The 12,502-nt window shown below is 40.4% G+C and overlaps 1 protein-coding gene across 2 annotated transcripts in view; it reads left to right on the forward strand.

The window, feature by feature from the left end:
* The window catches only part of LOC105528348 (ankyrin repeat and KH domain-containing protein 1), a 130,467-nt gene extending 124,863 nt beyond the window's left edge, over positions 1–5,604 (forward strand). Inside the window, exons 30-35 of one of the 2 annotated variants that reach the window (XM_011965059.1) lie at positions 1,099–1,275; positions 3,121–3,321; positions 3,814–3,989; positions 4,633–4,760; positions 4,795–4,831; positions 5,107–5,604. In XM_011965059.1, the coding sequence (XP_011820449.1) occupies positions 1,099–1,275; positions 3,121–3,321; positions 3,814–3,989; positions 4,633–4,760; positions 4,795–4,831; positions 5,107–5,166 (779 nt within the window). In that variant the 3' untranslated portion in view covers positions 5,167–5,604. The other variant, XM_011965058.1, reaches the window with a different exon arrangement.
* Positions 5,605–12,502: the final 6,898 nt, after the last annotated feature.

Genomic DNA, 12,502 nt, shown 5'->3' on the forward strand with positions numbered 1-12,502 from the left:
TAGTCCCAGCTACTCGGGAGGCTGAGGCAGGAGAATGGTGTGAACCCAGGAGGCGGAGCTTGCAGTGAGCCGAGATCGTGCCACTGCACTCCAGCTTGGTTGACAGAGCGAGACTCTGTCTCAAAAAAAAAAAAAAGAAAGAAATGGAAATATGAGGGTGAGGACCCAGTGAATGACAGGTAATGCGTATGGAGTTTCTTTTAAGGGAGACAAAAATGTTGTAACATTGATTGTGGTGATGGTTGCATAATCCTGTGAATATACTAAAATCCATTGAATTATATACTTTAAATGGGTGAATTATATAGTATGTGAATTACATCTCAAAGTCTTTTTTTTTTAATGATGTGGAAATCAAACTGAAAATAAGACCTGCTTAAAAGAAATTTTGACAATCAATGTTGATATTAACTACTTTTTCCTGAAATAAGAAACCATAATCCTTTTCCAGACCTTCATCCTCTTTTCCTAATACATTCTTCAGAGAAAGTAATAGAGTTTAAGAAGATGGCTAAGTTCAGATTTATACAAGCTAGATAGAAATTTTGATATATTTTGCAACTGTTGATATTTTCTATCAGATAGAATGCTGAAATTATCCTTAGTAGTATGCTTTTCCTCCTTGTGAGGAAGGAAACATTGGTAGATTTTGTTACTTATCTTCTGTAGGAAATGACTATAGTTATATAGATGAAAAGCTGTACTTTGAGATTGACTACAAAAGGGAATGCAGAAGTTACTGCTGGGCGCTACTTAGTTACAGCATAGTCTCATTTCATATCCCTTCCATTTAAAAGCTTTGAGATTCATCTAGAACATTACTCCAGGTGACTGACACTCTTAAACATTGAGCCTATTTTTCTGTATGTAGTGCTGTTTGGCAATATTCTTCTGGACTGTAAGAAAAAAATGGATTTGGCCATACAGTATCACATAGATGGATTATTTTTGCTGTGGTCTATGAAAATGAGCCACATGCTATCTTTTATTTATTTGTTTGGTTATTTTTACAGCTTATCTCACCTTGGTGGAAGTCTTCTTGGGCTTTCAATTTTAAAGTTTTAGCTAATTGGATGTCTTGGACCTGTTTTATTTCAGGGTTACCATCCATTGACCCATCAGGCAGCTCCCCATCTTCCTCTTCTGCTCCTCTGACAAGTTTTTCCGGCATACCAGGAACAAGGGTTTTCCTGCAAGGGCCAGCTCCTGTTGGGACTCCTAGTTTCAACAGACAACATTTTTCTCCCCATCCTTGGACAAGCGCCTCAAACTCATGTAGGAATCCTGGCGGAACTCTTCCCAAAGAGTTTTGAATAAGTTATTAAATCATTTATTTCAGCTATAACACCATGTTGTAACTTTAGTAAACTAAATGGTATACAGATGCCCAAGGTTTGTTCTGTGGTCATGTGAAAAAATTGTCAGTCATTTGTAGCATAGAAAACTTGAGAATTATTCTTTCAAGCCAAAAATGTTTTACCCTAGAACTTGGATCAAGAAAAGAGGTACTAGACTGGGTGCAGTGGCTGACACCTATAATCCCAGCACTTTGGGAGGCCTAGGCAAGAGGATCACTTGAGCCCAGCAGTTGGTGACCAGCCTGGGCAACAGCAAGACCCTGTCCCTATTTAAAAAAAACAAAACAAAACAAAAAACAGGTACTGCAAGTAGTTTTGCAAAAGGACCCTTTGGAAGCAGTGTTATAAAATTATTTCTTAAATCTGGAAAGAAGTTGAATTTATGTATATGGTCAGTTTGGTGTGATTTCTCATGTATTTTTACATTTTATGAAACTGTATTGCCTTTAATAAGTTAAAATATTCCTTTGTTCGATTGATTGATTGATTGATTGATTGAGACAGTGTCTTGCTCTGTTGCTCTGGGTGGAGTGCGGTAGCGTGATCTTGGCTCACTCCACCTTCTGCCTCCCAGGCTCAAGCGATTCTCCTGCCTCAGCCTCCCGAGCAGCTGGGATTACAGGTGCCTGCCACTATGTCTGGCTAATTTTTATATTTTTAGTAGAGACAGGGTTTCACTATATTGGCCAGGCTGGTGTCAAACTCCTAACCTTGGGTGATCCGCCTGCCTCAGCCTCCCAAAGTGCTGAGATTACAGGCGTGAGCCACCTGCCTGGCCCCTTCGTTCTGTTTATTTCAATGTTTAGAACAGATGAAGTATGTGGAATTGAACAGAATTGGATTTTTTTTTTTTAATGAGCATCATGAGGTAGTCAGTATTGACCTTTTTGACAAGGAAAATTACCCAAATCACCCAAGAGTTCCATTAAGAAGCAAAGCTGTGAATCAAAATCATATAATGCTTTGCTAACATTTGACCTTATTTCCTTAAAGAAAAAAAAAGGGCTGTAGAAAGGGAACAAAGAAAGACTAACAGGTATAAAGGGTCACCAGATGTTTTCTAGAAAATATGCTAGGTACTGTGCAAATATTGCCACATTTAAGTTAATTTTAAAATGTGGCCGGGCGTGGTGGCACACATCTGTAATCCCAGCACTTTGGGAGGCTGAGACGGGCAGATCACCTGAGGTCAGGAGTTCGAGACCAGCCTGACCAACATGGAGAAACCCCATCTCTACTGAAAATACAAAATTAGCTGGGTGAGGTGGTGCATGCCTGTAATCCTAGCTTCCCAGGAGGCTGAGGCAGGAGAATCGCTTGAACCCAGGAGGCAGAGGTTGTGGTGAGCCGAGATCACACCATTGCACTCCAGCCTGGGCAACAAGAGCGAAACTCTGTCTCAAAAAAAAAAAAGTGACAATAATGTTTTGAGAAGATTATTTAGAGCTAGAATAAAAGCAAATGTGTCCTGCTTCCTTTCTAGCATTGTTTAGTTCAGTTGGGAAAACATTTTTTAGACTATTGTATACTTATTATAGGCAGAAGTAGCATAGGATAATGTTTATAGAAATTATATTTTATTTGAATGTTCTTTTAAAATGAAAATTTCTTTACAGAACCTATGTTGTGGAATAGATCTTTCCAACAAGGTTTCTCATATTCTTATAGTTTTTATATGTAATAAAACAATAGAGAAATATTTTGCCACCAGGTGACTCTCCTATTCCATCTGTTTCTTCGGAATCATCTTCACCTCTTTCAGCCACTTCTGCCCCACCAACATTGGGCCAACCAAAAGGAGTCAGTGCCAGTCAGGATCGAAAGATACCTCCCCCAATTGGAACAGAGAGACTGGCCCGAATTCGGCAAGGAGGGTCTGTTGCACAAGCCCCGGTGGGGACCAGTTTTGTCGCTCCCGTTGGACACAGTGGAATCTGGTCATTTGGTGTCAATGCTGTGTCAGGTACAATTGCCTTGCTCTCTCTCTGGAGGGATATCTTAAGTAAGTTGTAGGTTTGCCAGTAAAACTTAGTTCCTTAGAAAAACAAAAAAAAAACTTAGTTCCTTTGTTTAACACTCAATTAGGGAAGGGTGTTTATGTCTTTGAGGAGTTAATTCAATTTCAGAGTCTGGAATATTGGTTGAGGTAATACATAGAGTTGATCAGAAACAAAAGATTCAAAGTGTGTGTCCTTTCTCTTCTTAAGTAATCATTTGAGTTCTTTCAGACAGCACTTAATCTTTTGAAAGACAGGGTAAAGTAGCGTATTCAGAGGACTTTACCTAGTTTTTCAGGAACTGGTTTCTTTGGCTAGCAAGACTGTGATAAATATGCTTTGAGCTCTTCAGAGGAAAGATTTCAATAACATTTGGTAACGTTTGGTAATAACAGTGGTAATGTTTTGTTGTTTTATCCAAATAAATATAAAACTTTGTTTTCAATTATGCTTTCCAGAAGGCTTATCAGGTTGGTCGCAATCTGTGATGGGGAACCATCCAATGCATCAACAATTATCAGACCCAAGCACATTCTCCCAACATCAACCAATGGAGAGAGATGATTCTGGAATGGTAGCCCCCTCTAACATTTTTCATCAGCCTATGGCAAGCGGTTTTGTGGATTTTTCTAAAGTGAGTTGACAAACATCACTGTAACTTGTCTGACACTTTGTCAGCCAGTGTAGTCACGTTAAGGAATACTTTGTATTGAAATAATGCTCTCTTTTGTTTCTGTGGCTTTGCTAGATCTTTTGCTCAATTTCAAGAGTGCATAGCATTGTCCACAGTAGTTCATCCTGAAGATATCCCCATCCCCCGAAAACACCTGAGGGATTTGGGTTTTGCCAGTTTGTGTTCTGCTGCTGCAGCTTTGGGAGAGGCCTCTACCCATCTTAAAAGCTGGCCATGAGTTCACTAATGCTTTCTTGTCTGCTCTGACAGCTTTATGTTGGCAAGCAATCATGTGGAGTTCCCATTTTCTTCTTAGCTTAAGCTTATTCATGAAACTAAAATATGGGAAAGTTAGTTGAGGTTATTTTTATCAAATATGAGAAATGTCCTGATGATTTCATGTTGGATTTAGTTTTTTTCTCTCTCTTCTTTTTTGTTGAAAAGCCTTGCAGATGCAGATAAACATTTTGTTTTCTCAACACTGCCATACTGTACTTATAGGATCTTTTGGAGTTCTTTAAATGAGGAAAATTAGAGAAGTCTAAGCTGCTATTATGGGATTTATAGTAATTTTATGATTAAATCTTTTTTCCTGCTATTTTAGGGTCTGCCAATTTCCATGTATGGAGGCACCATAATACCCTCTCATCCTCAGCTTGCTGATGTTCCAGGAGGCCCTCTGTTTAATGGACTTCACAACCCAGATCCTGCTTGGAACCCTATGATAAAAGTTATCCAAAATTCAACTGAATGTCATCTTAAATACTATCCAAAATTCAACTGAATGCACTGATGCCCAGCAGGTAAAATGGGCTTAATGCTCTTTTATTTTTTAGATTTATCACATCATTCTTTTTGTTTTGTGAGAAGTATAAGTACTGAATATCAAAAGTCATAATTGACCGTTTCGATCTGGATTGCTTTTTCAATATCAAGATGATGCTACTGAACACTTTATTTCATATATGTGTATTCTTCCTAGGCAGAAACAGTGAATTGCCATTGCATTTATATATTCATTTTGTAACTGTCTAAAGATTCCTAATTAGAAATTCCAATTTTTCCTCCCCCTTTTCAGATTTGGCCTGGCACGTGGGCACCTCATATTGGAAACATGCATCTCAAATATGTCAACTAAGTTAGAAGGTCTTTACTCTTTAGCCTTGTTTAAGAAACCTATGACCTTGGAAGAACTATGGGGATTTTTTTTTAATGTGCCTAAGAAATTTTCTCTGAGGCTTTAGCAATGGAAATTTGATTGCCCATTGTATAAGAACAAATTGATTTCCTATCCACCTGGTTATGTTCTCTGGTTAGTTTAGCCATTTTGAACTTAAGATCATATGACCTTAGTGCTTTTGGCTAAACATACTGAATACTACTTGTATGCAGAAGAGAATTAGTTGATTACATGTTTCAACCTTTTAGGGTGATAAATACATGTATAATTGTTTACATACTTAAAAGGAAAAGGTTGAGTAAATTTCTTGTCATATAGTGGCTCTACGTAATGTAGCCTGTATTAATGTGAAATATTTACCAGAATATTCAATAAAAAGATGAACAGTCTTTAGAAGTGGGGTGTGATCCTTTCAGTGGTCATGCAGGTACCACCCGATCCACATTATATTGAACCAGATGGTTAATACTATATTTGTAACAGGCTTCTCACATTTAACACTTGAGTCCCTTCTTAGACTGCCTTGAAAAAGCACTTTTAAGACTATTTACCTATTTATTCTGTGTTAAACATTCCTTGTTCCCTTGTTGTCTTCTATATCCTTTAACATAGGAGAAAGTTTCAAGCTCTGGCAATGTGTCTTATCTGACTTTAGCTAGCAGATAGGCCACTGATAGGTTTTTTCTCTGTGGATCTTGAGAATGTCAATAAGAACAATTGGATTTAAATCAGATGACACTAAACAAATGTAGGGACACCCAAATTATCAACTTCAGGTTCCTTCTGTGCTTCCTGACCTTTTTTATCTGAAAGATTTATCCGGTTATAGATATTTTAAGTTTTATATGAGTTGGGACATAAGAGGGAGGTGACTCCCATCGTTCTGTTGTATTATTGAATTAGACGAGTAATGTTTATAATGTATATATATTATACTATATACATTATATATAATATATAATATAATATGTTATATTATATAACATATTATATACATTATAATGTATATAATGTATATAATATAATGTTTATAAATATGTAATTCTGTAAGTTTTACACGTAGTTACATGTAACTAAGTTACATGTTACATTTTATTATATATAATATATTACATATTATATAATTATATATTATTATATATTATATATAATTATATTATCTACATTATAATGTATATAATGTAGATAATATAATGTTTATAAATATGTGAGTAATTCTGTAAGTTTTACATGTAGTTACATACATTTTACTTAGTTACATGTAACTAAGTAATAGTTCCATGGCCCTAAGCATGGAATCAATATGTTTAACAAGCTAAACAGAGGAACCCTGGAATGGGCTGCTTTGGCCAAACCATAGGCTATGCCGAGAAGGAAAAGTTATCCCACTGAAAAGTATAGTCATCAACTTACTTGTGTTTTAATAAAGCTGAATTTTTCCTGGTCAGTATAGGCAATACAGAAAAGAAAACAAGAAAATGTTTGGAGCTGATAGAGAAGCCAAAACTCATATCAAGGCAAAGACGGATGCACAGAAAAAAGTAGTAACTAGGGACAGAACTATGTTAGCAGCACCTTTCTACATTCATGCCAACAGGAATTCTTAATTTTCTCTGCCCAGGTCCTAAAGCTAGGACCACATCAGGCACACTATGTTTGATCTGTGTCAGATATACCTGCTTCTTTTATCTTCTATATCACCTTACATATGAGAAAAACTTCCTTAATTAAGCTTATGTCTTATTTTGTGTTTTGAATGGATTTTGAAAGTTTTGTTTATATTGAAGCTACTACTCTGTAGTGATGGATAACCACATCAAGTATCATTAAGGGGCCCCTTGACCTTTGTGGGGGCAGTTGGGTGGGGCACAAAAGACTCATTGGATCACTTGTATATCTTGCTGTTTCCACTTAACATTAACAGCAACAAGAAAAATCACCTAAAATTGGTGAAATGAATGAAACTACTCTTGATGAAATATATACTAGTGAGAAATAATACTAAATTATTCAGTGAGACAAAAAGGTGAGTTTTATTCTATCTTAACTGTCTGCAATACATTTGAATTGTCTGGAGGAGCCCTTAAGTCCATATTCCGCACCTTGAGGACAACCAAATGAGAAATTTTATTTCAGGTCAGTAACTAGAATTTACGAAGAGAAAGGAGATAATTATGAGGAATCCCTAGGAAAATTGGGAGGAAAACAACAGTTGTGCAGTTGGGAGTAGTTCTTTAGGATACGCTCCTCCCTTCCCTCTTACCAGCACTTCCTTCCTTTCTTTCTGACTATTTGGATCCCAGTAGCCTGCTCCCAACCTCATTTCGCCTGCTAAATCTCTTCTTCCTCTGCCTGCCTCTTCCTGGCACTACTTTACTGCTATTTTACCAACCTGAACATTTGGATAAAACCTAGCTCAGGTAAGAACTTAATTACTTTCAAAATATATAAGGGATATGGGAGGAGACAGCATGGGTACAGTGGAACAGTAGTCAGAGCCTAAATTCTATTTTCATTTCTGCCACTTGAAGCTTTATGGCCTTAGGCAAATCATCTCACCTTTCTGGGCTTCACTTTTCTCATCTGAAATTGAACTCAAGAGTCTTCTAACACAGGATTTCTTCTTGTGAATAAGAATATAAGATATGGAAATATTAGAAGCCATTAGATTGTTTACAGTGCTGAAGTTAGAGAGCCCCTAGCATTGGTTCTGGTAAGGAATCGAAATAAATCCTGCCATTATTATGGGGGCCAGTATTGAGATTTTAGTGGAGGTAGAAGACCTTGCACATCTTTAGTGAGCCTTCAAGTCACGAAGAAACATCCTGCTAAGGTATAGATCAAACCCAGTGAAATGAAACTATAGGAATGAAACTATATCATCAAGGTTTCTGGACCCACTTATTTCAACTTGTGTTCAATGTAATAAAATTCCGCTACCAATAAAATTATTGATGTTTTAAGACCCTTTAAACCTATTGTGGCTACAGTGTGCTGACTTGCCCTTTTATAGGCCAGTCTGCTTCCTTCAGTCCCTGCTCTCAAAGGGGAAATCCCATCACCTCAGCTAACCAGACCGAAGAAGAGAATTGGACGGCCGATAGTGGCCTCTCCTAATCAGAGGTAAGACATTTTAGGACTTGGAACTATGGTTTCCCTCTCTTCACGTAGATTCTGGCCAAGTCCTCCTCCCAATCCCAAAACTCTGCAAGAGAGAACCATCCTCAGTTTTAGTTAACTTATAGAAGGGGAGGCCGGGCATGGTGGCTCACGCTTGTAATCCCAGCACTTTGGGAGGCCGAGGTGGGTGGATCACCTGAAGTCAGCAGTTTGAGACCATCTTGGGCAACATGGTGAAACCCTGTCTCTACTAAAAATACAAAATTTGGCCGGGCATGGTGGCTTACGCCTATAATCCCAGCACTCTGGGAGGCTGAGGCAGGCGGATCACAAGGTCAGGAGATCGAGACAATCCTGGCTAACACAGTGAAACCCCATCTCTACTAACAATATAAAAAATTAGCCAGGTGTGGTGGCGGGTGCCAGCTACTCGGGAAGCTGAGGCAGAAGAATGGTGTGAACCCGGGAGGCAGAGCTTGCAGTGAGCCGAGATCACACCACTGCACTCCAGCCTAGGCGACAGAGCCAGACTCTATCTCAAAAAAAAAGTTAGCCAGGTGTGGTGGCACGTGCCTGTAATTTCAGCTACTCAGAAAGCTGACGCAGGAGAATCGCTAGAACACAGGAGGTAGAAGCTGCAGTGAGCCAAGATCACACTACTGCAGTCCAGCCTGGGCGACAGAGCAAGACTCTGTCTCAAAAAAAAAAAAAAAGGGGGGGAAAGGCTGGCTACATTATAATTTCAAGTCAGAGAGAGAAGTACTTAGTATATGTGGTTCTGTCCCACTGTTTAAGACCTTTGGGGCTGGGCACGGTGGCTCATGCCTGTAATCCCAGCACTTTGGGAGGCCGAGGCGGGTGGATCACCTGAGGTCAGGAGTTCGAGACCAGCTTGGCCAACATGGTGAAACCCTGTCTCTACTAAAAATACAAAAATTGGCTGGGTGTGGTGGTATGCGCCTGTAATCCCAGCTACTCGGGAGGCTGAGGCAGGAGAATCACTTGAACCGAGGAGGCGGAGGTTGCAGTGAGCCAAGATCGTGCCATCGCACTCCAACCTGGGTGATAAGAGCGAGACTTCATCTAATGAAAAACAAAAACAAAAACAAAAAGGCCTTTGACCACATTGTAAATCCAAGAAAAGGCAAGCAAGCCTGTAGGTAAACAGCTTCTGAATGAACAGCTTCTGAATGAACATCTTGTTCTCTAGCAAGAAGCATTTCTACCAAGACATACAACTGGTTATGATGTCTTCCCAGTGGACCCTGCCCCCTATAGTGAGGGGCTCTGGTAATACTGCATTTTCCATTTATCCTCAGTGATTTGTCATTTGCAAACAGGCAGGTTCATGTGCCTCCATCCTCTCCTTTAGGCAATGGGTGAGAGAAAGGTGGTTTTAAGTATCAAAAACTTAAGTGTGTTAAGACCACCTCCAATAAAAGGCATGACCCTGGGCTTCAACACCTAATTTGGAAAAGAAGATCATGAATCAAACGCTTAAATGTGAATCCAGAGTAATTTGCCTGAAAACAGAGGCCTGGTATTTCCTTATAGGTTTAATCAGATATCTGGGGGTGGGGCCTGGGCATAGGTATTTTTAAACACTTCCAATATTCTAATAGGTAATTAGTTGGTTTTTATTTTTTAATGAGACGGAGTCTCACTCTGTTGCTTAGGCTGGAGTGCAGTGGTGCCATCTTGCCTCACTGCAACCTCTGCCTCCTGAGTTCAAGCAATTCTCCTACCTCAGCCTCCCAAGTAGCTGGGATTACAGGCGCACACCACCACTTGGCTAATTTTTGTATTTTTAGTAGAGATGGGGTTTCTCCATGTTTGCCAGGCTGGTCTTGAACTCCTGACCTCAAATGATTCGCCTGCCTCAGCCTCCCAGAGTGCTGGGATTACAGGCATGAACCACCTTGCCCAGCCAGTAATTAGTATTGACCCTTTGATTTAAATTCTTGTTTCTTCATCCAGATTGCATGGATGATGAATCTGGCTTTCTCTCTAAAGCCAGCTACGTATTCCCCAGCTCTTACAGCACACAGTGACTCCAGAAGAGTTAGCTGCAAGCAGTAGTCATTATAGTAGTAGTAACTGCGGCTGTTATTTTGTGGTAGAGATTAATAGAAGGAAGACCTCACTTCCACAATGACCGTTCTTGAAAATCTTTGATACTTTTCTCCTGATTCTCCTATTTCCGACTCATCTTTCTCAGTCTCTTTTGGTGAATTATTTTTCTCTACTACCTTTTAAATAAATAAATGTTGATATGCCCAGGTTTCTATACTGTATCTTCTCCCCAGATGATCTCATCCCACATTTATTTAGTTATAAATGGAGATAGGGTCTTGCTGTATTGCCCAGGTCTTGAACTCCTGGGCTCAAGCAGTCCTCCCACCTCAGCCTCCCAAAATGCTGGAATTAACAGGTGTGAGCCACCAATCCTAGCCCATCCCCACACTCTTGAATTTCACACCACCCAAATTTGAGCCACTAACGCAGAGTTCTCCCCATGGCTTCAGTATATCTAGCTTCCTACTGTGCTCCATCTGGACACATATTATTCATTCTCTCACATAAGATATGCTGCTCTTCTTGTTTTCCCTATCATATTAGTTGGTGCTACTAGCCACCAAGACTCTCAAGCCAAAAGACTGAAAATTATCCTAGTTTACACTTTCTCTCACCCCACTCTTAATCAGTCACTTTATTCTTCCTCTGTGTATCTGAATCTCATCCACTTCTCTCCATCCTCACAGCCACCACCCATTTCCCCACCTGGTTTCACTAGGCTAGACTCTCCACCCTCAAATCTCACCATCCTCCACGCTATTCTCACATTCCCCGTCAGACACTTTCTTACCTTGTATAAAAGATGAGTTATCATAAATGATTCACTGCAATCTGTTCCCAAGCTTTACCCTCCAGCACTGCTAAGACACTTCATTTTGGCATGCACCATTTTGTAAGACACCCAAAATCCTTTTCGGGACAATAAAGTATGCAAACCCTTGCTACCTGAAGTGTGTTTCTGAGGCCCTGAAGCATTTGCATTACTGTATTAAAAATTCACAATTGCAGCCAGGCCTGGTGGCTCATACCTGTAACTCTAGCACTTTGGGAGGCCAAAGCAGGCAGATCACTGGAGATCAGGAGTTCGAGAGCAGCTTGGCTAACATAGTGAAACCCGGTCTCTACTAAAAATACAAAAAATTAGCCAGGTGTGGTGGTGGGTGCCTGTAATTCCAGCTACTCGGGAGGCTGAGGCAGGAGAATTGCTTGAAGCCAGGAGGCAGAGGTTGCAGTGAGCCAAGATCATGCCACTGCACTCTAGCTTGGGTGACAGAGCAAGACTCCATCTTAAAAAGAAAAATATCAGCCAGGTGTGGTGGCTCACACCTGTAATCCTAGCACTTTGGGAGGCCGAGGCAGGTGGATCACCTGAGGTCGGGAGTTCAAGACCAGCCTGACCAACATGGAGAAACCCTGTCTCTACTAAAAATACAAAATTAGCTGGGTGTGGTGGTGCATACCTATAATCCCAGCTACTCTGGAGGCTGAGGCAGGAGAATCGCTTAAACCTGGGAAGCGGAGGTTGTGGTGAGCCAAGATCATGCCATTACACTCCAGCCTGAGCGACAATAGTGAAACTCCATCTCAAAAAAAAAAAAAATCCACAATTGGCTGGGCTCAGTGGCTCATGCCTGTAATCTCAACACTTTGGGAGGCCAAGGTGGGAGGATCACTTGAGCCCACAAGTTTGAGACCAGCCTGGGCAACATAGTGCAACCCCGCCTTTACAAAAAATTTAAAAATTAGCCAGGTACAGTGGCATGCACCTGTGGTCCCAGATATTCAGGACACTGAAGTGGGAGGGTCACCTGAGCCTGGGAGGTTGAGACTGCAGTGAGCCATGATTGTACCACTACACTCCAGCTTGGGTGACAGCGAGACCCTGTTTCAAAAAAAAAAATCCAAAATCTCACCCCAGACCAATACTGTGTCAGAATTCTCATTTTAACAATATCTCGGCCGGGCGTGGTGGCTCAAGCCTGTAATCCCAGCACTTTGGGAGGCCGAGACGGGCGGATCACGACGTCGGGAGATCGAGACCATCCTGGCTAACACGGTGAAACCCCGTCTCTACTAAAAAAATACAAAAAACTAGCCG

The sequence above is a fragment of the Mandrillus leucophaeus genome, unplaced genomic scaffold (assembly GCF_000951045.1).
Source record: "Mandrillus leucophaeus isolate KB7577 unplaced genomic scaffold, Mleu.le_1.0 Scaffold714, whole genome shotgun sequence".
Classification (NCBI taxonomy): Eukaryota; Metazoa; Chordata; class Mammalia; order Primates; family Cercopithecidae; genus Mandrillus; species Mandrillus leucophaeus.